This window comes from Corvus kubaryi, unplaced genomic scaffold (assembly GCF_017639235.1).
Source record: "Corvus kubaryi isolate FWS band 111438036 unplaced genomic scaffold, C.kubaryi_AGA036_p1.0 split3-73, whole genome shotgun sequence".
Classification (NCBI taxonomy): domain Eukaryota; kingdom Metazoa; phylum Chordata; class Aves; order Passeriformes; family Corvidae; genus Corvus; species Corvus kubaryi.
Genome location: NW_024582091.1, coordinates 26,014,270 through 26,038,769, shown reverse-complemented (window position 1 = coordinate 26,038,769; position 24,500 = coordinate 26,014,270). Strand labels below are relative to the sequence as shown.

Below are 24,500 nucleotides of genomic sequence, written 5' to 3'. Positions count from 1 at the left end.
AGAAATGGTATATTGATGAGCTTCATGGTGACTTTGACAAGCAACGGAACCTTATGTTGATTAAGCACATCTTACTTTTTAGGTAACTCCAGGTCATGTTGCCATTAGGTTTTGTCTTTTACCACCAGTTGTCCCAGAGAAGAGAGGTGGCACCATTCCTTTGTCTAGTTTGGGCATTATGTCTACTTTGGACAAAATATTTTATGTATTTCCTGCTCACACATGAATCACATTTCTCCATTGCATTTCTGTTACGAAGCATTTGCTGCTTAGAAATCCTGCAGCAATTCAATTCATTTTTTCTCCTGAAGGATAAATGCCTATATATGTAAAACCAGATGGAATTACAAAGTTTGTATTAAAGCTTTAAGTAAAGAAAAGTTCATTAATGATTTAAAATAGTTTAAATTCTGTCAAAACCCCCTTCGAATTCACTGGGACTAGGACACTGCTATTATACTTAGATTATACATGTCAGGAAGTGAAAGTGTAATGGGATGTGTCTTTAACCTGGATTCTTAGTCAAATTTTGTCCACCACACTGGAGTTTCCTAAAAGAGTGCATTGTGTCCCTTTGATTTGGCAACTATAAAATCTTTAATTATAGATGCTAGAGATTGGTTTCAGAGAATTCTTGTGAGCTCATTTCATTATTTAAATTAATTACATTTGGTTGTTTCAATGAAAACTAAGAGGATGAAGGAGACCACAAATAAATTTATTTCCTCAAGTTCCTAAAAATGTTTTCTTTCTTAACGTCTCCACACAAACCAAGATATGAGTCCACAAAAGACAAAGAAACATTTGCACAGCAGAGTGATCACGGGAGAACATTTTTTTTTTTTTCTCTTGTCAGCATTTTGCCTTTACTGGATGAGATAAGATTTATCTGTGCAGAAGTGCTGCAGTTAAACCACAGATGGGAGAGTGCTCAAACATTCTGGAGAGCAGTGCAAATGGCAGTATAAACACAGGAATTATTTCGGCTATGAACAAGTCTCAGTGTACAAAAATTATCCAGAGTTTTTGTAGAGTTGAGTAGTAGTTCACAGTGAACATGTTTCCATTATTAGCTCCTGTTATAGAGCATTTGTCAATTTATTAAATAGTCTTGTCTTGAGTTGGAGCATAGCATGCCAAGTCTCAGGTCAAGTAAGTGTTTTGGAATGGAAGTGAAATCAAATGGATTACATTTGTAAGTAAACTGATACACATCACACTGATCTATTGCAAACACCACACATTGTTGAGCAGTTACTACTGCTATTTGTTTGGCACTCTGCCTCATGCACAGTTATGCCACCTGTGAGTACTGCAAGCATCTTATTTGAATGCCTATAAATCTTGAATAACTTGCCAAGTACATTTTTCATGTGACAACTTTATAGAAAATGTACAGTAAAACAACTGCTCCTTATTTAACCTATTTCTGTTTCTCAGCTGTTAAGAATTATGTTGCAATAGCTGTTTAACAGGCTTGATTTTTCTCTCTGAAAAACCATAAATTAGAAATTTTTAAAGCCCAGACTGATGCTAATAAATTAATACAAAATCTCTGTCAAATACTATTGGTTTTTCATGTTGAACTACAATGTTTTTTGTTGAAGTAGGAATTTTGTCAATAAGATCGCATTTTAGATTGGTTCAGAGCCATCAGATGTGAATATAAATATAAATAGCAGACTAGAATAATAATTTATTCTCAGAAGTAAAAGTATTATTTTGTAGGGATATTTAATTCAAATTATCTTTTGGTCTGGAGTAGATATATTAAGTCATAGTCTTAGACCTTATGCTACAGAATTATAAATGTTGCTCCAGATAGGGAAGAGGACATAAGAAAAATGATGGTAAATATTTTCTGAAGTTTTTTATGGTATCTGTTAGAAGCTGCTACTGAAGCATTGGGAACACTCTAAGAGTTTGACTAAGCAGAAAGTCAGATTTCAAATTAACACCCTGAAAACACAATGCTTTTAAGGAGGTTTGCCTGTCAAATTAATTCAACATACTTAAACATGCTTAAATAAAATGTACAATAACACAAATACACTTTATTTGTGCACATAAGCATTTGACCATATCAGGAGAACATGTTCTGGTACTGAATTATGTACTTAAAATAGTAAATACATACATATGAAAGGCACACATTTGTAGTGAGAAGTAAAGGGCTAAAATATGTCAGATGCCTTATGAAGAAGTGTGCCAAGACTGCAAAAGACTTTCTTTTGCTAAATGTGGGTCAATTCATTGATAGCTGTGGCTACTGCCCCTGAAAAGGTAGAGGACATTTGAGAAGTTCTTGAATTAATACACTGTGACTTAATTGTTTCATACTCTGTCTTTTGTAGGAAACACTGGAAAATGCTTTGAGGGTCAGGGAGAAGGGAAATGTACTGAATTACTCAGCATGCAGCAGCTTTTACATAGAGGAAAAAAAGGAAACTAAAATGGGATGAAATAGAGTTATGAGAGCTGAGATGAAAAGGCAGGAAAGATGGTGGTGTGTACACTTAGAGAATAGTGAGAGTTCTCAGGAGAATGAGAGGTAGGTTCATGAGGAGGGAGAACATGAGAAGAATGCCAAGTGTCTAAAAAGAATAACCAAAACAGAAAAGACACACATATTCAAAGCACACAGTGTTGCTTTAACCTTGTTCTTTAGAGTATCACTAGTGATCCAGTTCTCATACACTCCAAATTTATGGGAGCCCATAAGATTCAATATCCTTTACAGACCTCAATATCCTCAGTTATAAACTTCTGACAGACTAAAGGGTGTACATAAAAGAGGATATTGTGGAATAGCTGCCATGTGTCGATGCATCCTGTCTTTCCAGGGCAGAAAATCATGTCTGAAAAGTAGAGAAGAATTCTGACACTCAGAGATGAGGTTTTAGTATTTTGGAATATATTTTTAAGTATCACTCCTGCCACATATATGTCTAAAAGGATCTTCCTCAGTTTGTGCCATTTCCTCTAGTCCTATTACTGCTAGGATTTTTTTTTTTTTTTGTAACTTTCATGGTAAGACCATGACTATTTTATTTTCACTGTAGTTTGTAGTATTTAACAGTATTTTGAATTTTTTTTTGTCTGCCTCTATATTTATTGTGTGTGCAAAAAGGAGTGTATGCAACAGTGTGCCTTTTGCTTCTCAAAAGAATACATGAGACAAACTGTCCTCTTCTTTTAGAAGGGAAGAGAAGCAAAACCAGCATGGTGTATGTGCAGGAAAATAGCACTGTTCAAGGATACAGTAGGGAATTCTGATTTTATAGCACCTTTCTGACTTAAAGTCTGGCTTAGCTGCAGATGGTAGCTGGCCAGTTCTTGTCCCAAGCTCTGTGTGAGAGACATAGGCACAGTGATTCCAAACGTTCTCTCTCACCCTTGGGAGAAAGCATTAAACACAGGACAGACTTGAGAATCAGCACAGGGCAAGATAAGGATAATACAGCATTTTGTTCCCAGTCACAGAATGGAAAAACACTGAGATCAGGCATGATGTTCTGTGTGAAAGCTTTTCTATCAGGAGAGAATTAGGTCATTTATAACCTGGTATTGGAGGACTGTCAGAGGTTTAAATGCTGTTCTTTACTCAGAGGAGCAAAGTGGGAGTTGGTGTCATTGAACTAGACATAGAAATGTCTATGTGAAGGGAATGTGAAGGGAAAGAGTAAATATTCCTGGAACAAGTGTGTGTTTCTCTACCTACCCCACATTATCCTGATCTTCTCACCACTCATGCTGTTATGGAACTGTGTATACCATGGACAAATCCAAAATGTGATCCCAGTGCAAATGTCAGTAGATGCCTGCACTCCTAACAGTTCTTTGAAACTGAGTTTAGCAAAGTATTCCTGTTGAGAGCCAGCTCATCATCTGCTGAAGAGCTCTCCTGAGCACAGATGAGCATTTATGTGCCTCTGGGCCAATGAGCCATATTGAGAACCTCCAATCTGTCTGTGTGCACGAGGAGCAAGCACACAGGTACAGGTACACAGGAGCTGGAGTGTGAATTAAGATTACAGGTGGCAGGGAAATTATAGCTCTGTGAACATGCCTGTAAAAATAAATCTATCCTAGAATCAGTTCTTAAATACATGCCTGATACTCAAAATACCAAATGAAGGTAATATGTGTTGTTTTCTAAAACAGAATTATTCCTGCTTGCACTGTATTGATCCCTTGTGAACAGAACACTTCATTTGCTCATTCATTAATTCTGCTGCATAATCTTTTCATTTATGCAACAAAAAAGGTAGGTCTTTTATACAGGCAACATTTAAGACTTATTATCTTTGCTTTACAGTTCCTTGTGCTTTATTTTAAATTTACTCTCAAGCAAGATCAAAACTACATATAGCTTGAAAGACTTACCTACCTTTACAGCTACTGTTTATTTCTTCCAGTTGCTTGTTGGAATCATGGCTCTTCTGAGTGGAATATTAACCATAATGCTTCCAGAAACACTGGGAAAACCATTGACTAATACTTTGGTGGAAGCTACAGAAATGGGAAGAAACAAGAAAAGCTGTTCAGAAAAGACTCCGCCAGCACATAGTGGTGCAGCGTTAGAAAAGATAGAGATGTTTGGTCAAGAAAGAGTTGGCACTGACAAATAAAGCAGCAGCAAAATGGCTGTTCCCAATTTTAATCACTATCTAATTTATAGGATCTCAAGAAATGTGACTGTTCTATAACATCTGTGCCTTTTACTTTGTATCCTGTCTTCCCTTTTCAATAGAGCAATTGTATGAAACCTTTTCAACATGACCGAGTTACTGCAGAAAATTTGATAGGATTTCTAGGTCCCTTTTCAAACTTACCCAGACTTTAAAACACCTGTCTGACTTGCTGTGACCAGTTGGAAGGATTACTCTAAATGTTGGAACCTACCTGATTACATGTATGTAAAAAAAAATTGCCAATTCTTTGCTTCACATTTTCTGCGGTCAGATTTGTAAACCTACTGCAAAAGTGCCCTGCCTGGTCTCGTCCTGTTGCAGCTGCCAGTTATAGGCTTGAGACTTCAAAACACAGTAAACTCTGTTACAATTCAAGTGAGAAGCCTTAACATTGCATCAGGTCATATCAGTAATTTTAAACTAATTTATTATTATTTTTTTTCTTTCAAGTTTTCTACTAGAAATTGCTAGCAAAGGAAAGTATTCTATGGCACAACTTCTGACTGAAAAAATAATACTAAGTTTGCAAAATGTGCAAATAGTTTGTATATTCATTCTGTTGAATGGCAAATTTATTTTATTAGTGGTTTAGAAAAAAAAATGTTCACTGGATCTACTGCTGTTTTAGTTTAGATAAAACTAAACTGCTTGATCCCATTTAAAGTCATGTTCATTCCAGACCATTATGTCAGTGCTCCCTTCCTCTCTTATTTCAGCTCAGATTTAGCATCGGATTTTTCATAACTTCTAAGAGCTACACCAACAACTTTGCCAAATGCCTACAGCAAGGTCTTCACAGTTCCCAGTGGAAAAGAATAAATGGCATATGGCTCTTATTCAGGCTCTTTGCACAGAAGTGGATTTAGTTATTAATTTTTGGTAGAAACGGTTTCCACACACCATTTTTTCTCATAGATCAGCCGTCTGTAATTCATTTTTCCCTCATTATATCACACAAATTCAGTTAGAAAAATATAATTTAAAAGATGGTAGCTGGAAGACACTGACCAATAGAAGAGTTACTAGTAGTTTTAGTCAAAGTGTCAAAACATCCCACTCCTGCTACACCTAGTGCATCAACATTTATTGTTGGTGCAGTGGTTCTGCCTTATGACTCTGGACCATAGAAAACTGATAGATAGAGATGCATCATTCTGGCTGCTTCTTTTATGGCTTTCTCCCACTTCCCCTTTTTCAGTCCACCTTCAGACCTGGGGATTTCTTCCTTGCCTGAGGACCTGCATCCCTTTTGCTTGGCCACCCTTGGTTTGAGGGGAGCAGCACAGAAACTTCTGCATGTTGAGGTTCAGACAACCCTCTCTTGCCTGGGTTGTGTGAACTCAGTCCTCCCTGGTTTGAAATCAGCGTTTTTCTCTCTTAGGCCCCTATTCTAATGGCATGGTCTCATCAAAACAAGTCTTCCTTGTTTTTTTGCCATGAACTCCCCCAAAAGAGATCTATATTACTGTAGATAAATATTCTGTATGCTGTAAAAATTAATGGCCACATTTTTCAATTATATCTGCACAATCATATTAATTCCAATGACTTCTGAAACCAGAAGATAAAAAGAAAAACAGAATGGTTTTTATCCCCTTATAAAATATTTTATTCTGCACTGTACTGTCTTAGCATTTGGTTCTGGTATTAGGACAAAATCTCTCATATGAGGATTAACATGCTTTGAAGCAAGCAAAAGTGAGTAAATTTAAGTTTAGGGAGTTTCTCTGACATAATTACGTAGAAAGCGGAAAGGAGTCTTTATGCTCCTTACAATTCTGTGGGTGTTCCAGTGTTTGCAGAGAAAACCTCCAAAGAGACCTACATAGAATACTGTGGCTTCTGTCCAGATATATGAGTTCAGCAAAAGCACTTAACCTGCCCGCTGTGAGTAATCCCATCATTATTCTGAGAATGACTTGAATACATACTTTGATGACTGAAGATCAGATTACTCACATGCTGTGGTTTTTTATTTTGCTGAAGAGCAGACCAGTATTCTTCCACTGCCTTCAGGTCCCCCTCCACTTCCCAGAGCAGAACAGCTCTCTTTATCTGCAAGATCTACAGCCAAACTCTGCCTGCCCTGCCTTAAATAAGGGTTTAATCATGAAAAAAAACCACCATCATGCAATGCACCTAACAAGGAATTAAACTGGTAGTGTCTTGCCTTACAACCACCATCCCCACACACAGAGCTCCAAATTCTTTCCTTATTTTGGAGTTCTTTCACACTGATACTCCCTTTTTTAATAGTACATCTATCTTAAAACTCACTACTCATGACTTTTGGGAACAGTACAGTCTATTTCTAACAAGGTACTGAAGAATATTTACAATTAATTTTTCTACTTCCTTACCTGCTGAGTAACTGATTTGGGTCTTACCCTGCCAAGAACAGTCAATGCATATTCTGTGTTTCTTTGGCTTGAGGGATTCAGGACCTGGTCATCTGTAATCAGTACACATAAGGTAAAGACAGAAAAGAACAAGAAAAAACTTAAATGCACAATGATACTGATACTGTTTACAACTAAAATTTAATTATGATTCTAGACCACAATGTAGCTTGATGGCTTTTAACCCAAAAGCCAGTTCCTCCTGTCAGTTGGTATTTGGTCTTTGATTCAAATGACCCCTGAATTTCCCTGAACTAATGATGTTACTTTCTTCCTTGGAAATAAAATGTTTGTTGATTTACAGGTACACCTTTTGTGATTTTATGCATCAATAGCTTAGAGATTGCCTTGGGGTATCCTATTCTTTAACCTGAGGAAGCACATTACTTTTAAAAAAAGGAAATAGCATGTGTCTCTATGTCTCTAGCATTTCTATTTGCTTGTTTTTTCCATATGGGCAAAAATATGTTTAACACTAGTCATGCATTATAAATGTAGCAAAATCAGGGTGAGTTGATTTCCTTCTCTTAAATATTCATAAATTATTTAAATCCTCTTGCAAGAGAGCACCGAGTCTGAGAACAAATGCTTCTGTTCCTATGGGGCATATTTTCATTTCCATGCTCATAAAAAGAATTAATTTTCATAGTTTCTTACTTCAGTTCTTAAGTCCTTTTATGTTTGTATTTGTCATCTCTATCTTAGTGCAATTTTTTTGTGCTCATCAATGTCTCTGGAGTTACACAACGGTTTTATGAGATAATAAATTAGAATCCTTATCTGTCCTAATTGCTGGTCACTATTAAATGATGACAAATGTTTTTGTCCGAAATTTGATATCCAGTTTTATTAGACAGTCTTGCAGTTTGTTAAGGACATACCTTTTGGGGTTAAATATAGGATAAGAGCAACTATTATTAGTTTAATCGTAAGTAAGGAAAAATAATAAGTACACGTGTTTGATATTTCAAAATAGTATTTTAAAGCTATATGAAAAATGTATTTTCTACTTTACCAGCTCAATTCAATTTCTCTGTGCAAAATTCTATAATTTAAACAACTATATAGAAAAAAAAAGCTATGCAAATCATGTGCATGATATGCTTTGGGTGGTACCCTGAACATCTGAACAAGGGGTGAAGCCTCCCTGAAGGCCAAGAGCTTTTGCATAGTGGCTCTGTGGAAAGACAAAACGGCCTGACATCCCAGCTCTGGGATGGAGTGAAGGACTCACTGGCATCCTCCTGTGTCTTTCACAGCTTTTTTTTACCAGCTCCTTAGGTGCAGTCACTCAGGAAGCCTCTGTGGCGTGGGGCTCAGCAGTGTGCAAGGCCTGTGGTGCTTTTTGGAAGTGCTTAGGAAAAGGTGAGCTCACTTGCACCATGGATACTTGGTCCAGAAAGGCATTTGTGACTGCAAAAAGGAGGTTCTGGATTCATCCTGTGCCCTTTACAAACATCTGAAACATGTTTGTCTGAATCCTAAAACAGATTCCTAGGGGAGAAATTAAACATAAGGACTAAAAAGAAAATATAGCGTTGACAAAAACTGAGTTTCTTCTTCTAGTCAGTGCTGACAATTAGTTACCTCTCACAGGAAGAAAGACTAAAGCACATCTATGTTCTGGTAGCCTAATAATTTTGTACAAGATTCTGTACTAGATGGAGTGTGTGTTTTGGAAACATGGGGGAGGTATGCACTCCTAGGAAAGACTTTGTTTGCCCAGAATTTGTGAATTTAATACGATAGAGTTTAATGGTTGTTTAAAAAATGTGTATTTATTATCTGCAATTATGTGCAAGAATAAAGTCAGACACACATTTTTTAATCTTTACACCTTTACCTAATTTAATGAACTTCTATCACCAACTCATCATTTGGTTCACACTTCCTTAGAGAGGCCTGGCTGGTGTTTTGGCATTCCATGGAGATTCTGTGGTTTAGGATGGTAAGCATCATGTGTGTGTCTTTTCCCTGTTTGTCTTTGCAGGTGTAACCCAAGATTTGGGTAATGTGTTAGGTGATGACTATGACAAAATGTGCACTAAAAATGTGACATGTTTTGCATTTCAGTTGCAGGAAAAATATGATTCTTTCTTGCCTTTGTTTGTATAAGATGACTGGGGCAGTAGTCCCTCAGACACGTTCAGTAGTGGCAAAAATTGCTGCAGACACTGAGGAATGGGTATGAGTTACCAGAAAAGAGAGTTGGTGAGCACAGGAATGACAGAACAATGTACTTGTAAGCACGTGGTGTTCAGTGCATATGAAGACTAACTATAGCTTCCTCATGCGGGAACTGGAGTGGGCTGACAGTGCAAGGAAAATAAGAATTGCAGCAATTCATAGCTCTATTGTTATTTGTCCCCTTAGAGCTTCTCAGGAACCTATTTTTTCTTCATTTCCCTTAAATCTCTAATTAGTGCAAATTACTCAACTTTCTATGCATATTTTATTAATCTTGTGTTTTCTAATCAAGTTACACCCATCACTTCGCTTCATCATTTGTGTTTTGAAGGCTTAACATGGTCCTTGCCAAGTGATTTACATTCCTCCCTGAAAGTAACTGTAGTGAATGGCTCAAATAGTTGTTTGCTAAAGCTGAGGAAATTTGAATCAAGCCTCATACACTGATTTCAAGAGCACTGAGCTCAATCAATCTGAGAAAAATCAAGCCTAAGAAGCATATACCTCAAATGGGGAAATACCCTTTTTGGTATGACTGCTATATAAAAAGTGATTGCAGATTCCAGTTTCTGGAGAAAACAAGCTCTTTCAAAAAAATTACTAACCTAGATTTATGAATAAGCAGAAGTAATGGGGAATATCTCATTTAGTAACTCTTCTGTCTCTGCATTCCTGGCTAGCATACAAGCATGGATACTGCTTGGGTATTTGTTGCAGATAAGTAGGATCCATCTATGGAATGCTCATAGGCATTTAGTTATTAACATTGCCTCATAATCTTCCACATGGAGATGAACAGACTTGCACTGGAGTAAGAAAAAAACAGCATCAAGGGGAGATTTTTATAAAGATTCTCTCCACAGTCTCATTGCCAGTGATGAGATTTAGAAGTGGTTTTGACTGAGGGAATCATGAACATAGCGAAACAACCAGGGATAAATGGGCTATCTCTCAGTAAATATTTTCACAAAGCTTTTCAACAGGAATGTCATCACTGCTGGTTTCTTCCTCATAGAGAGATAATTCCCCGGAACTAAGTAAATAGCATGGGACAACAGCAAAATGAGGCACAGCTGAAACTTCTTGCTGATATAGTAACTTGCCATGGACACTGATGCTTGACTTGAACAGGTTAAAGAAGTGCCAGATAAATGGTTCGTGTCATTCACAAGATCTGAAACAGGTCAGCACTGCTGTGTTCAGAGAGGTCATTTCTGCCTGTCATTATGGCTCTGTTCAGGAGAGCACACAAAGCAAAGGGAATGCTAAGGAAAAAGGAAACACTTCTTAAGCACTGCTCGAGCTGGGTTGGTGGTGTGCTGGGATGCTGCTGCCAGTCATGGTTCAGGAAGAGCTCCAAGTACAATCAGGGCTGTGTTTGTTCTGTGCAAGAAGGCTGGCAGTCTCTCCCCAAACACCCAAATCATGACCTGCACTTTACCAAATACAATGTGTTCACCTTTGCAAAATACTTTAGGCCATAGAAGATTTTTTTTCAATGACATTACTATTAGATTTGGTATCCCAAACCAGCTTGAATTTCCTGCATCCTCTTCTCAGGAAAAACACACCGGGAATTCCCTGAAACATTCAGACTTGTGCAAACATCTGTCACAAAATGTTTTGATCCAAATCATTCAAATTTGGCAAAGTTCTAAGAAATGAGCAGTAGAATCTCAGGAGGAGAAGTAGCAGGCAGTTTTAATCTTAGCTGGAACTGCAACCTCCATTTATATTTGTAGATTTCTATATGTGAAAGGATCCTCTCCAAAGCTATTGCAAATACCCCACAATGACTTCGAATAGTGCTCGTTTTACAATCAATACAGCAAGCCCATCAACAATTTAATTTCTAAACAAGCAAACCTCTGTGCCTCTGCTGCCTTCCCTGTCTTAATCCCGTATTTTCAGAACACTCAGAAAAATCAAGCCATACTATAATTTGGGAGAATTATGTCTAGTTCCTTTCACCGTTGAAGGGAAAATGCTTTTTAAAAATACGTATCTTAAAAATCAGTGATGTGTAATGTATCATGGCTTTAGTTTTAAGAGCACAGCTAGACTGGGAGGCAAGAACAGTCCAACGTGTGTGCTGCGCGCTGTTGCTGTTCATACAGATACCCTTTGGATGGCTTGCTGGTCTGAATTTAAATGGTTACAGCGAAAAGGCACCTGCTTGGAAGATCCATTGCAAACACTGTTCGACAGGGCTGGAGGGGAGTGGTCGGCAAACACTGTCCTGCTGAGTGTTCAGGGACGAATGCTCAGGCTGTCAAATATTAGCCAAAATATCCTGCCAACGGCAAATACCCTGGAGGCAATAAACCGGGGTATATGGCGTGCAATTTCATTCTAGCGATCCTGCAGAGAGGTTTGTTTTTGACAAACTCGTGTTTTTCTGCTGAAAACAGCCCTGCCTGGCCGCGCTCATTAGGGATTTGCGGTCTGGCAGGAGGAGCCCGTTCGTTCCTCACCGACCTGTGATGGCTGGAGTTCCCCTCCTGGCCGCTCGCGCGATTGCTCAAGCGCTGCGGCGATCCTCAGGCAGCTCCAGAAACACTCAGAACATAACTGCCTGTGAGGGAGGGTAAAGGACAATGTATTCCCTGCAGTACAGCGGGTCCACTTGAGCCTCCCCTGGAGGGAATATCAAGGGGAAAGTTCTGGCAGCCGGCGTTGGGCCTGGCCCCGGCAGAGCCAACGCGCGGCCGCGGGCGCTCCGGGAGCGCTGCCAGCGCCGGAGGCGGCCTGGGCACAAACAGCTCCTTCATCCAGCGGGGCGCCGAGCCGGGCCCCGGGAGCGCCCCGGGACGGGGGGTGCGGCAGCCCCCGCGCTGCCCCGGCACGGCGCTCCGGCCGCTGCCCCGCGCTTCCCGGGAGGCCGGCTCTTCCAGGCGGAACCGGGGGTCTCCTCCTCACCAGGTATCGCCTGCTACCCCCGCTTGGGTTGTTTCTAGACCGTACTTCTAGGTGAAGAAGTAAATGTTGGACGCCGGAGCCCTTTTGCGGCCGAGGGCCGAGGAAGCACCCGCAGTGGCTGCGTGGGGAATTCCCGCGGGCAGATCCCATTTCCCGGAGCCGGGGCAGGGAGGGCTCAGCCCACACACCAGGGCAGGAGGGGTGAACCGCAGGGCTGAGCTGGAGGGAAGGTGCAGGATCGGAGCTTCTCCCTGCTCCCCCTCTCCCCGGCCCTGCGGGGAGCGAGGATCGCAGAGCGCCCGTTTGGGAGGAAAGCACGAGCATCGCTCGGTGTTCAGGTGCCCTTGGTGAAGGCGGCTCTTGCAGGTAGCTGATGCAGGAGTATACCTATCATCACTTCGAAGGTGTGTCCCGTGCTTGCAAACAATCCACCTGAAGGAGGGGCTGAGGCCTCCTGGTAGCCCCGGGGTCCCCTCTGACAGTGGCTTTCTGTGGTGGCCTGTGAGTCCTGCTTTCTGGCAGCAGTGCTGTGTGTGCAGAAAGGCTGAGGGGATCCCAAGGAGCCTCTAGAGTCCTTTGTTCGGTGAAGAAAGATCATCCTCGCCTTTCTTCTGCAGCACTTCCTAAATCTCACAGGGCAGCCCAAAGAGCAGAAAAGGGACCAGGCCAGAGTCAAAAGGCCAAAATCAGGAGCTCCTCCTCAGCAAACACCTACGAATGGATCAGTCTTTGCCTGGAAAAACTCCCCTCTGGGGTCATTTGAAGGGAAGTAACACCAGGGGTGCTTCTAAACTGGGGAAGTGATTAAACAAAAGTGATCAACAAAAAAATTGAAGGGAAAAATTGTTCCACAGCAGGCACTGACAGGGACAGCGAGTGCATCTGCCCTGGTGGATGAGGAGCCCCTCCAGCAGCTCAGAAAGGCTTGAGCCTTTGCTCCGCAGTACCACAGCCTTCAAGCGATTCAAGATAGTGTTTCAGCACTTACTTATGATGAGAGTTAGTTTGGAAAAAAAAAAAAACAAACCAAGGGCTTCAAATATAGCAGGTTTTGGTTTCCTCTAGTTACTTCCTGTTCTGACTTTTCTGGTCAACAGTTCAGCTGGGCTTTTTCCACTGTTTATTTGGGTGTGTAAATACGCTTATTTTCGTAAGCCAGCCAGGTTGCAACACAAGCTAAGGGCATCCAGCCTGCTGTGACCGTGGGCTGCAGCTGCAGCTGGCAGTGGATATGCACGTTCCTCTGTGTGTGCATGTGTGCGTGCTGGGGAACAGTGTATTTATCCATATTGGTCATGTTACCCACTGCCAGAATGATATGATGTTAGAGATGAAGGTTAGTGGCACGTAGTGGTGACATACAGCTATTTGAGGCAAGAAAGAATAAAGACCCCCTTGTGTCACATGAGGCTGACATTGTCTCCTCAGCTGTGGGAGTTGGGAGGTGAAGTCGCATCACAAAATATCTCAGTATTTTAAAAAATAATTCATTCTGGCCTGGGAGAAGCAGGAGGGTGGCAGGGACATGAAACCTACATCAGGCAACTGGTGTCCTCATTGCTGGGGAATTACAGCTCCAGGTGACTCTCTCTGGCTTCTGTCCTGTGCTTTGGACACTATGAAGGGACACAGAGCTAAACAGTACCTGACACCATTCACCTTCCTCCCCAACAGCTACTGCAATTGATCTGCCTTTTAAATGCTGATTTTTGCAAAATGCTCTGGCCTGACTGAGAGGATGAGAAGTGTCACCCCTGCTGGGACTAAGCTGGGTTGCCACATCAGCTAAAAATAGTTTCTCCTTCTGTACCCCTTCCCAGCAAGATGCAGGCAGGTCATGCTGCCAGGGCAGAGCCATAGGTGGGCCTTGCACTCATAGTGGGGTCAGTGGCTCTGCAAAGCCCGAGCTGCACTCGCTCATAAGAGCTGTGTGTAGACTCTGCTTTGCACTCAGCTGATTTTTGGCGTGAAAGCTTGATGTGCTCCTGGACAGCAGCAGTAGGTGCAGGAAAAACAGTGCATTGAACCTGTCATGGCCTTCTGAGCAGCTCCCACAGGCTCCAGCACTGTCAGCAGCCCCTTCCTGCCCTCTCTGGATTTTGCAGCATAGGGATCAGTTAATGTCAAACTGGCTCATCTGCAAAAATCCCATCTGAACTGGGTAGACTTGTGAAACCTGAATCTCCACCAAGCCACAGCTCCCCTTTCTTCCCCAGGGACAGGGAGGTCAGTCAGGAAATTCGATCTCCATCGTGGTCCAAGGGCTTCAGCGAAGGAGAGTTGTGAGGGACAACTGAAAGCACATCTCTGGCAGGTGGATAATGTACCCATTGCATATGTTCCAGGGCAGCTGCAAAAGCAGGACTGTGCTTGTCCATGGACTGCTGGGAGGCTCGCTGGGCACTCTGAGAGCCACACGCCATTTCCACAGCTGCCAATTCTGAGTGAAAAGGTTTGTTCATAAAAATGTGTTTAGATACCTTTCTCAGTGCCAATTTTCCTAAGTAATTACAGGATTATTACCCAATTTCTTGTTACTAATATTCTTCCTTTCTTTCCCCTTCCCCTTCTCCCAGCATTTTTCCAGTCTGGGTTTCCAGGTGTCAGCCATGAAGGCCAGCAGTTCTGGTCCAGGGTCCGTTTCCCCCCCTACTGTGTCCTCTTTCTCCACTGTGTGGGCACTTCTGTAGTCAGCTTGTGAAAGAAGATGTGATAATTAACAGAAAGAAACTTAAGCGTTGCCCTGAGAGGAAGAAGACAGGTTGTAACAACCCTTGACTGTGATGCAGAAGGAATGCAGTGACAGGCAACAGTGCCTGCTGCTCTTTCCCTTCTTACATAGCAGAGACATCAAATTTTAAGTAGTAAAACCTCAGGGGTAAGTGAGAAGCTGTGTGAACAGTTATGAGCAAGGATCTCATAAATAAACCTGACCTATCATAATTCTGCATGGTCTCTCTTGCCTAAATTTACATCAAAGATGTCAAAAGCCGCAGGAAGATGGTAAATCAGCCTGTCATTATAAGTGCAGGCACTGGTTTCCAGTAAAAGTTCTCAGAAAGCAATTAGCAAGGCTGGATTTCTACAGTCACTGATAAGCAAGCCCCACAGGAGAAACCAGAACCATCAGGGCACAAAACTAAAGGTCTGTCTCACTCAGTATCCTCTCTGAGAGTGAATGTTGTAGCTATTCCAGGAAAAAATTAGTCATAGGCAGAGGAGATTCTCTCCCTACATCCTTGGTCAGATTTCGGCAGTAACCCATTGAAGGGGTCCCTGAGCCACCTGGTTCAAAGCTGCTAAAGGATTTATCACCTCTGAGGTTGCCCAGTCTCTCTCTTTTTGGGCCCATTTAGTCCTGGCTTTGGGGAGTTTGCAAGGTGCACTGAGCTGCGTGGTTCAGTTCTGCTTCGTGCCTTCACCAGTGTAAGACCTGAGCTGGCCATGGCCAGGAACACAGGCTGGCACCTCACTGGGATGGGCAACCAGGTGATTGTCAACCAAGAGCTGTGTGCCACTCCCCACGACAGGTGCCAGCTCTGAAACTTGCCCAGGACAGGGGAAAATAGAGACACTGCAGTTCCTGGAGTAGCAATCAGCAGATGAAGATTCTGAGGAGTGGACCACCATGTGCTGCTGAGAGAGCGTGGCGGCCTTGGATGCCCACGAATCTGTCCAAGGCAGTGGGTCATGCTGGCAGGTACAAGGGCCAATGAACTGGAGACCTCCAGTGTGATTTGCTTCTGCTGCCCAGGCAGTGACAGTCCTGCTGTCACTGCTGGAGATCCTGATAGTCAAGTAACCTTTTTGCTTATGGTGCCAAAAAGCCAGTTTCAGGTGTCAGTTTCTATTGTGTCAGGTGCCTTTTGCACCTGACACAATAGAAAACTAGATGGGTGCCTCACTCCCTCAGGTTTTATTGTGGAAACCTTCTCCAAACCAGCCCAAACACCAGTGGTGCACATGCAGATCACTCTCTGGTGCTGAGGATGAGGTAGTGGCTGTTGAAATACTTCTCAAAACTTTGTTGTCATATCAAAGGCTGATGATTTTTTTAATCCTCACCGTAGTCCTGGTTGTATGCAGCAGTTGGCCTTCAATCAGTTGTCAGGGAGGGGGGTTCTGTTACATCTCGTGTGGGTGTTTCATACCCTGATACTCGCCCTGGATAATAGTGACATGTGATATGTTGTTTCCAAATGCAGGTAGCAACCTCTCTCCTCTGGCTCTGCATCCTGGAGATGGCCTCACCCAAGGTCGCTGTGGTGGGGGCAGGAGTCATCGGCCTGTCCACAGCACTGTGCATCACAGAGACTTGTCCCAGCTGCTCCGTGACGGTCCTTTCGGACCAGTTCAGCCCCAACACAACGAGTGATGTGGCAGCTGGGATGCTCATCCCTCACACCTACCCAGGTTTGTTTAATTCAGGGCAGCACTGCCCATGGCACCTCATGCAGCTGTGTCCAGGTGTGGAATGATGTGTAGAGGCTCAGGAAGAAAAGTGCCTTGACCTGTGTTCCCTGTCTGTCCCATATCCTTGACACTCATTTGTATTCTTCTCTTCATTGCATTATTCCTCTCTGCACGTTTGGTTTTGTTCACATGCAGACACACCAATCCACAGGCAGAAGCAGTGGTTCAAAGAGACCTTCACTTACCTTTTTGCCATCAGCAACTCAGCCGAGGCATCAGAGGCTGGCATTCACCTGGTCTCTGGGTAAGAACAGCCCCCAGGGCAACTTTTGGTACATTTGTGCTGTGTTCTGGAGCAGGCAGACAGGTTTTCCTTGCTAGAATTCAGGGATATTCCCTTCAAGGAATAGCTTTTATGTCCATATTCCCAAGAAACTGCATTGTAGCTGCTCCCCTATTATGTACTTTTAGGCAAAATTCAGGCATAGGTATGCACAGAAAGCCCACTCAAGTCTGAACAGCATCAAATATCTTTTAACTACTGATGTTTTCCACACTGTCACCCACCAGTTGTTTGCAGCAGGGGTCATCTCCATAGGGATGGGACTGCAGGATCCTCCAGCTTCAGCAGCTAGGTACAGGGATTCAGTTGTGGGCTGTGTGTTGCGGGTATTTTATGCTGCCTATGATATACACAGAAATTTGCCTCTTGGGAGTATTGAGACTGAACACTCTGTAGCTTTGTGGATACCCAAGGAATGGTGAACAGGTGTGCAAGTGACCCCACTAGGTCCAGCCAGGTGTCTGCAGTTGTGGTGGGGACACTGCTTGAGGGAACTCTGTACATACACTATTGCTGGAAGGGCCCTTTGCAGTTTATTTACCCTGGTGTGCTACCCTTAAGCTCAGCTATGCCAACCCCCTGCCTGTTTGCCCAGACAGGTACTGCAGGAGCAGGCAGCAATGTTTCCCCATTGCTGTTAACCTTGCAGAGCTGGACTGATGGGAGGAAACAGGTTCCTGAGCTCCTGGGTTTGTGCTAAGATTGCCATGACACATAACATGGCGGAGCATTAGCAGTGAAGTTTTCCGTCTTTTCCTCTGTCTCTTTTTAGGTGGCAGGTCTTTAAAAGCACTCCCAAGGAAGAGTTACCTTTCTGGTCAGATATTGTGCTGGGATTTCGACCAATGTCCGAAGCAGAACTCCAAAAGTTCCCGCAGCACCGATTTGGTCAGGCCTTTACGACACTGAAATGTGACTGTCCACCATACCTGCTATGGCTGGAGAAAAGGTTGGTTTTGCTGAAGGCTGGGCATGCAGGGGGAAACCCTGGCAGAGGGACTGGAGGCAAGACAGGATCTCCTTGAGAGCCTTAGATTTGAACAAAACTGGAAAAAGGCTGGTTTTCACTGGGGAAAATACAACAAGCTCTTCTCTGGGGAGAAGTACAGGAAATAAATACCCAACTTTCCTAAAATGTGAAAGGCCCCATTTACGCAATGTCCCCTTTCTCCCAGTGTGTCTGTACAGTGGGGCTTGGAGTGTGAATGTCCCTGGGTATAGGACCAGCGTAGCCACAGGGGCCATGCTTGGCCAGCCAGACCTTGAAGGTACATCAGGAACCTGCCATGTTCTGAGAAAACATTTGGCTGCTCCACATTTGCCAAGCTTCCCAAATAATATCCCTCTGTTTTTGAAGAGACATCCAGCCCCTGAGAGAATAAGCATGTCTACGAAGGTATCTTACTGTCAAGACTTTGCACTTATGAAGTAGCCAAACCAATTAATCTCAAATTTTTTCAAAAATTGGAGGAATTTCTTAATCCAATTAGGTGAAAAAAACCCCAAAACATTAAACAGCACCATTGTAACAAATCTCTTGAAAATATTTGGCTGCATAAGATGGGTGATGCACTCACTCTGAGGAGTTGTGGCTTCAGAGTTCATGCCTGGATTGACGTCAAAGTTAGAAAATCTGCCAATTTCTAAGTTTTCCCCAAATACATGGATTTTGGAGAACTGTAGGAGAGACAGGATGCAGATCTAAAAAGGCTTTGACACCTGGGATAAGTTTTTAATCCAAATAAGTACCTCTAAAGTGAGCAAATGGCTGTATCTGCTTGAGAGAAAGCGATAGGCTGCAAGCTGATTTGGGGTTAAGTAAAGAGATGTGTACTGACAACAAGGTACAAATTGCCAGCTCAGCTGGTTACTGGATGCCTTTCATCACACTGCAAAATGTGAAAAAGCTTTTCTTGTAGCAGCCAGGCGGGCTGGGAGTTCTCCTGTGGCACCAGTGCCATGTGAGGTCTGTGCCATCTACTCGGTACACATGCTCTGTCATGTTTCATTGCCTAACTGAAGCAAATTTCTGCTGCAGGACAGCTAAGTTGTACAACCCATTTAGTATCTGCCATGTGATTTCTGCTCCCTCCTCGTTCCTGCTGTAGTCTTCTTATTTCTCAAAGGATGTAGTCTAATGAAGTGATCAAGCTCTTTTATTTTTTTCTTCTCCATGGTGATGAGAAGTGAGAGAATATTAAACATGTAACTAATTCTCAAACCCCTAGTGACCTGAGCAGTATTTATAGACCAGTCTCCTGGCAATCCACAAGGAAAATTGTTGTTGTGCTCACCTTGCTTTTCCAAAAATAGACTTCTGGAATTTTTTCCTGCTTAATTGCCTGAATTAGGAGTTTTCAACAGGTTTTTTCATTGGTGTATTTTTTATGGCATGATGACAGAGTACCAAATACAACACTTACGACCTCTCCCTACAAGTTGCCCAGCCACAGCTGCTGCACGAGGTCTCCCCTGTTCTTCCCAGCCAGCTTCAGTGCCCTGCTGCATCAGGCCTCAGAGTATCAACTATGCCCTGGATTCTTGGCTAACTCACTGCTTTGTGGGAAACCACTGCCTTTATAGTAAGGTTGATGACTTTGCCAGCTCCTAGAATGTTGCAGAGGATGGGATTTTCCACTTAGTGCATCACAGACCTGTCTCCTGATTTGCTTATGCTAAAACCCCCAGTGAAAACCCCCAGCAACGAGATCCAGCTGACAGCATGCAGTGACTCCATCTCATACCAGTGATTTTCCACAGGGAAGGGCTTCAAAATTCAGGCAAGTTCAGGAGAGGATTTGGCTTGAAATTGAGCTCAAAAGTGAACCTCAAGAAGAGGTGACTTTCACTGAAGAGCAGACATGCGTGTTTAGTGCTCTGAGCCATCCTTAGTGACTCTGGCTGCTGCTCCAGAAGGTTATGGGTTCACTGGGGGTCCTGTGCCACATCTACTCAGCCCTAGTGCAGATCTTAGGGATTGGCACATGGCACTAGATGGCTACGTGGCTCAGGAGGTGAGTTGGGAATGAATGTGACAGCACATAACAGGCACATTAAAAGGGGTGTACTACAATAGCTCTGCCACTAGCATGAGCAAGTTGGTAAATAAATTTGTTGTTTCCCAGCTTGCTTGGGTTGTTAAAGCTTGGTACTGTTACAGAAATGAATCGAGACCATGAGGACCTGAATGTTTGCCTAGGGTCTGATGCCAGACCCTTCTCTAAAACTGCTCAACTTGCTGTACTTTTTCCAGCCCAACCAGGCTAAAAAATACCTTTGGTCAAATCAGACAAATCACAAACAGAACCCCCATGGCATTTTCTTTGCTTTTTGTCCCATCTGTTGTTTGGTTCTGATCAGTATGTAAAGGCAAAGACAACATATCTCATTTACTTAATGTTCATAATAATAACATAAGGGCTTAGGGGTTTCTTTTCTGCCTCATTTCTGGAGTCTTTTTGCAGGTTGAAAGCAACTGGCACCCAGATGTACACCAGGAAAGTAGCAGATCTGTGGGAGCTGCACAGCGAATATGACATTGTTGTCAACTGCACAGGCATGGGAGCCCACCAGCTGGTGGGGGACAAGCAGCTCTTCCCTGTCAGGGGACAAGTACTGAAGGTTCATGCTCCGTGGGTGAAACACTTCATCCGGGATGGGGATGGCTTAACTTATATCTACCCAGGGATGCACAGGGTGACACTGGGGGGAACCAGGGAAAAGGGGAGCTGGAGTCTCTCCCCTGACCCTGGCACTACTAGAGACATCTTTGACAGATGCTGCTCCCTTGAGCCCTCACTGCAGGGAGCTCACGATATCGAGGTGAAGGTGGGCCTGAGGCCATCCAGGCAGTGTGTGAGAGTGCAGAGAGAGGTTTTGAGCCAAGGAGGAGTTAAGCTCCCAGTGGTCCACAACTATGGGCATGGGGCAGGTGGCTTTTCAGTGCACAGGGGCACAGCCAATGAGGCTGCTCACCTGGTGGGAGAGTGCATTTCTGCTCTGCAGGGCTCCTCATCGAGGGCCAAGCTTTGAATCCCAGAGGCTTCTTTTCCATTTACAGCTAGTGCTGCATCTCCTAGTAGCAGCTTGGACTTTTACTCCATTACTGGATGGAAGGGAACTAAGTCAACAGCTTGTTGCAGTGCAGATGCTCAGTGGTATCTTCTGCCGCCTGGGAAAGACATGATGTGTTGATCCAAGTATTAGTCCAGCTGATCATCTCCTCCATCTGGCATTGTTTCTGCCCTGGGTATTTGTCCTAGCCTCTTGTGAAGGAGAAGATAAGGTACATAAATACTCTTCACATAATAGGGATCAGATTGGTGTGGTATAATACAAATAACATCAATTTAGCATTTCTGCATCTTCATCTAAAGGGTAGCTGATGCAGTAGGCTCAGATTCAGTAAAAATCAGTTATCTCCGCTTGTACCAAATCTAATCTAGAATTGCCCTTGCTTCTGCCATTTTGCTAACAAATTTTATCATTGTCTGTATGATTTAGAAGGAAAAGAAAACCCCACACAGTGCTGCATTACAGTGCTTCAGGTCAGCTGTTACAGAAAGCAGTGTTAGTTCACTCTCACACACAGTGACCAGGCAAGTGTGATTTTAAGAGCAGGTCTGTTATACTGATCACTGCATTTGCTCACATTGCACCTCAGGGAACTTAGTTTCTCCTAATATTGCCCCACATGAGCTACAGTTTCGTGCATCTTCTCTTACACTTGTTTGCAAATCTCTTTTTTTTCCTTCAAGGCCCTCAGATTTTGCTCTCAGACACCAATGATTTTCCCCCAGCCCCTCCCCTCCTCCCCCACACAGCAACATTGATATGGCCTTTGTTCTACAGGAGAGGACCTTTCAGAGTGGGCTTGGGAATGCAACATCCCTTTTCTACTTCACAACAACACTGTCTGCTTTCCTTACAACATCTGATATTAATAAATTGGAGACAAACCAACAAGGATTATAACACCAGCATCAGTTTCATAGAAGAGCCATTTAAGACTAGATAAACACTCTAAAGAAAAATTTGTCTGTAACTGGACATGAGCAAGCTCCTCTGCTGTAAGAAAGCTGAGTCACCAGAGCCCAGACCCTCTCACTCCATGGCAGAGGCTCTGTTGGGCTTTACACTCCCATCAGCAGTTCAAGCCCTTTGATGTGTCTGAAGATAATCACTCCCCAAAATTGGATCTTACCGTCAAAGTACAGGTCTGACTCTGAGTGATTAAACGACTCATTAAATCTTAAATGGCTCACTTGAGAGTGTTATCATCCTTTTTTGTCTAGCTTTTTTGTCCATAGAGTTATAAAACCATTCAAAATCCTTCAATAATTTCAGTTATTAAAATTAACTGATAAATAAAGTTCTAATAATGGAGCAAAGATCATTTTTGTAGTGTTTCCTTTCATAAGCAAGGGATTTTCTTTAGTTTGGGATGGCCTGACAGGGCCAAGAAAGGCCACATTCAGCCATGCCTGCCAACTCCTGCTGTTTTCAGGGGGGATGAGGACAGTTACCATTTGCAAGGGACAGCTGTCAGAAGAAACATAAACAAATTAAATTATAGGTCAATAAGCGCCTGGGACCAGCCTAAACCAGCCCTGCCTTCAGCAGCCTTGTCCTCTTTTTCTAGGCTCTGAAGGCTAATTTTGCATTCCCCCCTTCGTCCCCCCCCCCATCTGTCCTTTCCAGTGGTATGAGAGGGCAGAGCTGCTGCTTTTGGCAGCAGTGTTGGCATAGGGCTTGTCAAACTGCAGCTTTGTCCTGAGCTAACACAGAACATAAAAATACATGGAAAAAGAACATAAGAATGGACTCTTTTTTCTTAATCTTTATTTTAAGCTTAAAAATAGCAAACAGTGTAACTTATCCTGGAGCAAGAAACACTACTAATGCTAATAGGGTGATCATAGCCCCATAAGAAACCAAAGCTGTGCTTGTGCACGTCTTCTCTGCAGGGTGATGGGGTTTCTTCTAATCTACTTCTAAAATTTGTCTGGTTGATAAAGTGTCAGAATAGGTTCAGCTACAAAGCTCATCAGTCTGATGTCCTAGCTCTGCTCATGGCCAGCAGGGGGGACAGCCACTTCTGGTCTAGGGTCTTCCTCACCTGAGGGGTAGCTTAGTGTTTCAGATGATTTATCTTCCACACAGTTGTTGACTTGCTTCTAAAAACATGTATGGTGCTTCTGTATTCCCCAACATCCTGTGAAAACAGTTTCTGTAAAGGGAGAAACTTCTTTGTCCAGGAGCAGAGCTTGTTGCCTTCATCTTTGTCTTGAACCTGAAAAGATCATCTGATGCCCCTTTCCTGCATGTTATGAGAGGTAGTGACTCCATGGCCCATTCTCCATGGCCCTTTTTGAGTTTATAAAGTTCCACCATACTCCCTCTCAGACTTTTCTTTCCCACCTTGAAGAATCTTGGTTTACATAATACATAATTGTCTCACTTTCACAAGCCCTGATCCTCGTGGGGACATATCTGTTGGGGGGGACAGCACAGTAAAGCATAAGCTATCCAGGAGGTTCCTTCTCCAGGTGATAGAGCAGCCAGCAAGGAGAGGTGCTGTGCTGGACCCTGCTCTTGCCAACGAGGAGGGGCTGGTGTCCCAAGGGAAGACATTTCTCAGGGGTCAGTATTGGAGCTGGTGCTGTTTAAAATCTTTGTCAGTGACACGGACAGTGGGACTGAGTGCACCCTCAGCAAGTTTGCCAATGACACCAAGCTGAGGGGTGCAGTGGACACACTGGAGGGCAGGGATGTCATCCAGAGGGACCTTGGCAGGTTTGAGAGGTGGGACTGTGCAAACCTTGTCAAGTTCAACAAGGCCAAGTGCAAGGTCCTGCACCTGGGTCAGGACAATCCCAAACAGAAATACAGGCTGGGTGGAGAATGGACTGAGAGCAACCCTGAAGAGAAGGACCTGGGGGTGTTGGTTGAGGAGAGGCTCAACATGACCCAGCAATGTGCACTCGCAGCCCAGAAGGCCAACTGTGTCCTTGTCTACATCGAAGCAGCGTGACCAGCAGGTTAAGGGAGGTGATTCTGCCCCTCTGCTGTCGTGAGACCCCACCTCGAGTACTGCATCCAGCCCTGGGGACCCCAACATAAGAAGAATGTGCACCTGCTGGAGTGAGTCCAGAGGAGGCCATGAAGATGGTCAGAGGGCTGGAGCACCTCTCCTATGTACATAGCCTGAGAGAGCTGCGGTTGTTCAGCCTGGAGAGGAGACAGCCCTGGGGAGACCTTACAGCACCTTCCAATACCTAAAGGGGGCTTACAAGAGATTTGGAGAGAGACTTTTTGCAAGGGCATGTAGTGATAGGAAAAGGAGGAATTGCTTTAAAATGAAAGAGGGTGAAATTAGATTAGAGATTCTTCACTATGAGGGTGGTGAGGCCCTGGCACAGGTTGTCTAGAGATTGTGCGTGCCTTATCCCTAGAAGCCTCCGAGGCCAGGTTAGATGGGGCTTTAAGCAATCTGGTCTAATAGAAGGTGTCCCTGCCCATGCCAGGAGGTGGAACTAGATGATC

The 24,500-nt window shown here is 43.4% G+C and overlaps 2 protein-coding genes across 9 annotated transcripts in view; both read left to right on the top strand.

Moving 5' to 3' along the window:
* The window catches only part of SLC22A16 (solute carrier family 22 member 16), a 35,782-nt gene extending 27,900 nt beyond the window's left edge, over nucleotides 1–7,882 (top strand). For 4 of the 5 annotated variants that reach the window (XM_042016636.1, XM_042016635.1, XM_042016638.1 and 1 more), the window contains 2 exons: nucleotides 4,160–4,267; nucleotides 4,419–7,882. In XM_042016636.1, coding sequence (XP_041872570.1) covers nucleotides 4,160–4,267; nucleotides 4,419–4,631 — 321 coding nt within the window. In that variant the 3' untranslated portion in view covers nucleotides 4,632–7,882. The remainder of the gene's footprint in view (nucleotides 1–4,159; nucleotides 4,268–4,418) is intronic. The other variant, XM_042016639.1, reaches the window with a different exon arrangement.
* Nucleotides 7,883–12,041: 4,159 nt separating this feature from the next.
* DDO (D-aspartate oxidase) lies at nucleotides 12,042–22,350 on the top strand. 4 transcript variants are annotated; one of them, XM_042016643.1, is made up of 7 exons: nucleotides 12,042–12,202; nucleotides 14,545–14,651; nucleotides 15,730–15,899; nucleotides 16,405–16,612; nucleotides 16,808–16,916; nucleotides 17,728–17,904; nucleotides 20,420–22,350. In XM_042016643.1, the coding sequence occupies exons 4-7, from the start codon at nucleotides 16,441–16,443 to the stop codon at nucleotides 20,985–20,987; spliced, it is 1,026 nt and encodes a 341-aa protein (XP_041872577.1). In that variant the 5' UTR covers nucleotides 12,042–12,202; nucleotides 14,545–14,651; nucleotides 15,730–15,899; nucleotides 16,405–16,440; the 3' UTR covers nucleotides 20,988–22,350. The 4 variants fall into 4 exon arrangements, with proteins under 4 accessions (XP_041872577.1, XP_041872578.1, XP_041872576.1 ...); XM_042016644.1 differs by lacking the exon at nucleotides 15,730–15,899 and adding an exon at nucleotides 14,776–14,834; XM_042016642.1 differs by lacking the exon at nucleotides 15,730–15,899 and adding an exon at nucleotides 14,776–15,077.
* The last annotated feature ends 2,150 nt before the right edge of the window (nucleotides 22,351–24,500 follow it).